The sequence below is a fragment of the Apium graveolens genome, chromosome 5, assembly GCF_009905375.1.
Source record: "Apium graveolens cultivar Ventura chromosome 5, ASM990537v1, whole genome shotgun sequence".
Lineage (NCBI taxonomy): Eukaryota > Viridiplantae > Streptophyta > Magnoliopsida > Apiales > Apiaceae > Apium > Apium graveolens.
This window is the reverse complement of record NC_133651.1, coordinates 224,651,096-224,654,584: the sequence shown is the minus strand read 5'-3', so window position 1 is coordinate 224,654,584 and position 3,489 is coordinate 224,651,096. Positions and strand designations below refer to the sequence as shown.

Here is a 3,489-nt window from a genome sequence, read left to right as displayed (position 1 = left end):
AAGAATGAGGACAGATATCTTGTATTATATTTTTAGTCTTGTTTTCAGTCCTATCTGATACAAAATTCTGGTTCGTCACTGATATATATTTGGTCAAATTAACTGTATATGACTACTGTCTGGGACAACATTTCTAAAAGAACATAAACCAATATTATATATATGATAAGCTACTTATTAATACTAAGAAAGCTGATTATGAACATATATCTGGGCTGAAGAGTCAAATTCTTCTTTCCACACCTGAGAAAACTAGTTGAATACTGCAGTTATAGACTAATACCGATAATCCTTAAAACATACTACTATCTATGTAATGTTCAGGCATCCACAATTTCTAGACAATTATTTAATACTCCTATTCATTATCAGAAAATTAACAAGCTGGTGAAGAATGTCGGGACTGAAGGACGGGTATCAGAAAATTAACAAGCTGGTGAAGAATGTCAGGACTGAAGGACGGGTAGTTTAGCTGCAGCCAGGGTGGTAGGCTTGGTAGCTTTGGGTCTGATGGGGCCAGCATTGGGTTGAGCTGTACTAGTTGTGGTCACACGCTCGCACTGTGGGCACATAGTGAGTGTAGAAGCGGGTTGCGGATCACAACTGTGAGAAGTCATAACGGTTGGTGGCCTGACCTTCATTGCTCTTAGCTCTTCTACCTCCTTCTGAAGCCTCCTGTTTTGTTCACTCAGTGAACCAAACCATCTCTTCAAGTACTCGCATTCCATCTCCGTCTGTTTCAGCTTGCTCCTGCATCAATTTGATATATATATCGAATAACAACCGATTAATTAGAAGCTGTTAAACAGAGATACTTGTGAGGATGTATGTTATATGCATGAATGTAAGCAGATAGGAGCTAGCTAGCATGTGGAGAATAAATAAGAGTTGATTCTGAGTTCAACTAACTGATGTGATGCATATCTGACGGGCAATACCCAAGTCTCTTCAATGCTCTCAGCATGCAAGCAAAATAAATGCATCATTTGGTATCTGAGGCAGGTACGCTGTTAATGCATTGAATGAATGTTCCAGTGTGTACGACTACGTTTATATAATTTGTATCAGAATTTAAACATGTATATTACAACTTGCACCTGCAGTGCAGTTCTGAAACGCTGAGTATAACACAATATAGAATACTCTACAAAAGCTTCAACCATAATTATATGTTCCAGGTTCGTAGTATATCTTACAACATTGCATTCGTGTTAACGGGTAGGTGTGTACGGACAAACAAGTAATGAACATCGCATATGATGATTAACTTTGACCATGTTTCTTTTTTTAATTATACTGCATAAAATCCTGGTACAAGAATAAAAGATGCTGCTGCATTATCCATATACTCATATACCCATGTCAAATTGAATCAAACAAGTGCATTTGATAGATCAACATCAAAATCATAGTTGCTTCAGTATTTGTGACAGTGGTGTTACTGTGATAGTTTCTTTTGTGCGATTTGGTGCACAACTTGTAAATTCATGTAATCCATTCCATTATTTCCTATTTGTTTGTTCGCATTTTATAAATTAAATACACTCACACACATGTAAACAAAGTTTGAACCCTCGACCTCCCGTCGTCACAGGGAGTTTGGTGCTGCACGAATTAATTTATACTGTCATAAGACAATTTATGTCTTACACTCCGTCTGTTTTTACTGTAAAGTGGTTGTACGTTGTGGCTAATTTCTAACTCTACGAATTTATAGCTAGGAATTTGTGTGTGTGTGTGTGAGTATCTATGATCCTTAACAGTAATGTCCTGTGTAGCTTTAACACCCAACCACAAACATCATGATGATGAAGGGAATTCAAGGGGCAAACTTATCATAATTTTTACTACTACTATATCCAACAGCCTTTTTGCAAAAAATTGAGTACTTAATTACCAGGAACGATTAATTTATTACGAACTTTTTATTAAAGGAAATGAGTTACTACTGATCTATAATAGTAGTAACAAGGGCTAGTACCTTGCTCTACGGTTTTGAAACCACACCTCCACTTGCCGTGGCTTCAGCTTTAACTCCATTGCCAGTGTCTCCTTCTGTTTCTGCATAACCACAAAATATTTAATACGTACTACTCTGAACAAGTGTCGCAATTTGACTATGCACGCGGAATAAGAAGTGCAATTGTTACGTACAGGATTTAAGGTGTGATTTTGTCTAAAGCTCTCTTCAAGAAGACGAGACTGTTGTTTGGTAAGACGAAGTTTCTTTCGTGGAGGGGCTCCGTCATTATTAGGGTTCTGATCATCTTCTTCAATTAATTCCATGCTTCCAGTTGCCCATTCTTCTTCTGATGGCACTTGATTTATATCCAGATCTTTCATTGCCCCACCTTCTCCTAAGTCAATACATAGATATTTATTACTATGGTCATTCAATTAATTACCTGCCCCTCTGTACTTCATAAATATATATATTGAAAGGCACATTGATCAATTACTACTTAATAAGACTAAGTATACAACATATAACTAAACAACTTGGCTAGAAAATAAGGATTAAAAAGGTTGTGTACTTCAGGTGCCTAGGTAAACTACTCAAACAAAATACCAAATGCTAGGGAACAAGAATCAACCCCCAAGAAAAGGAAAAAACGAAACCACATATATATTATAACCATATAATAGGTCTTTGAATTTTGACAAAAATACTATTGAACATATAAAAAGAACCCTCTAGATAAAACAAAAAGGGAAAAACATTGATACCGTAGAAAAGGGCATAAACAAATAAACATGCAAGTAAAGTAAGAAATCATAAACAAATGGAAAGGAAAAATCATACATATAGATTTGAGAGTGAGAGAGGGAGGGAGGGAGGGAGGGAGGGAGGGAGGGGGAGAGAGAGAGAGAGAGAGAGAGAGAGAGAGAGAGAGAGAGAGAGAGAGAGAGAGAGAGAGAGAGCATGTATTCTTTACCAGAAGGAAGGAAGGTGCCTGGAACAGAAATAGTTAACTCCAAGCATGCAGAACTTGTATGTGAAAGCGCCATGGGATGGATGAACCACACCTAGAAAGTTGTAAACCTAGCTAACTCAACTAGAGATTTATACACAATTGATTATTTATATGTGCATAGATATCGATGTGAAGAGAATAATAAGAAGAGAGGCTTGATTAAACAGAGAGAAAAAAGGGTAAAAAGTGAAGGGAGACAATGAAGAGGAGGGGGATGATATAAAATGCAGAAGGAAAAAGTTGAAAAAAATGATAAGGTCAAATAAATAGAGGGAGAGACAGAAGGAGGAGAAGGGAGTTGTTGGTTGGAAAAAAAGCAGGAATAAAGGTGACTAGTAATATTAAGTGTTATAAATAGTTAGTTCCTCGGGAGTTGCCTTAGGGTTATTGCTATATTGACTAAGGAAAAACTTAGGTCAAAGACTATGACCCGTCTGATACACGACACGTGTCTGACCATTGGTCAAGTTTTTCTTCAGTGGAGTTACCGGCAAAGTGGCGCATTGTTTCAGCT

General features: G+C 37.1%; 1 protein-coding gene across 3 annotated transcripts; it reads right to left on the bottom strand.

Annotated features, from left to right (window-relative positions):
- Nucleotides 1–209: 209 nt before the first annotated feature.
- LOC141724887 (homeobox-leucine zipper protein HOX3-like) lies at nt 210–3,278 on the bottom strand. 3 transcript variants are annotated; one of them, XM_074527180.1, is made up of 4 exons: nt 2,937–3,278; nt 2,155–2,357; nt 1,982–2,061; nt 210–750 (listed from the first exon to the last, which is right to left on the bottom strand). In XM_074527180.1, the coding sequence occupies exons 1-4, from the start codon at nt 3,007–3,009 to the stop codon at nt 447–449; spliced, it is 660 nt and encodes a 219-aa protein (XP_074383281.1). In that variant the 5' UTR covers nt 3,010–3,278; the 3' UTR covers nt 210–446. The 3 variants fall into 3 exon arrangements, with proteins under 3 accessions (XP_074383281.1, XP_074383282.1, XP_074383283.1); XM_074527181.1 differs by having other exon boundaries at nt 2,155–2,354; XM_074527182.1 differs by having other exon boundaries at nt 2,155–2,351.
- Between the last annotated feature and the right edge of the window lie 211 nt (nt 3,279–3,489).

Coding starts and splice junctions, on each gene's coding strand:
- LOC141724887 (XM_074527180.1), bottom strand. CDS start 3,009: ATGGCGCTTTCACATACAAGTTCTGCATGCTTGGAGTTAACTATTTCT. Junction 2,062..2,154: donor AAAATCACACCTTAAATCCT/GTACGTAACAAT, acceptor GTGGTTATGCAG/AAACAGAAGGAGACACTGGC. Junction 751..1,981: donor TTTCAAAACCGTAGAGCAAG/GTACTAGCCCTT, acceptor AAATTGATGCAG/GAGCAAGCTGAAACAGACGG.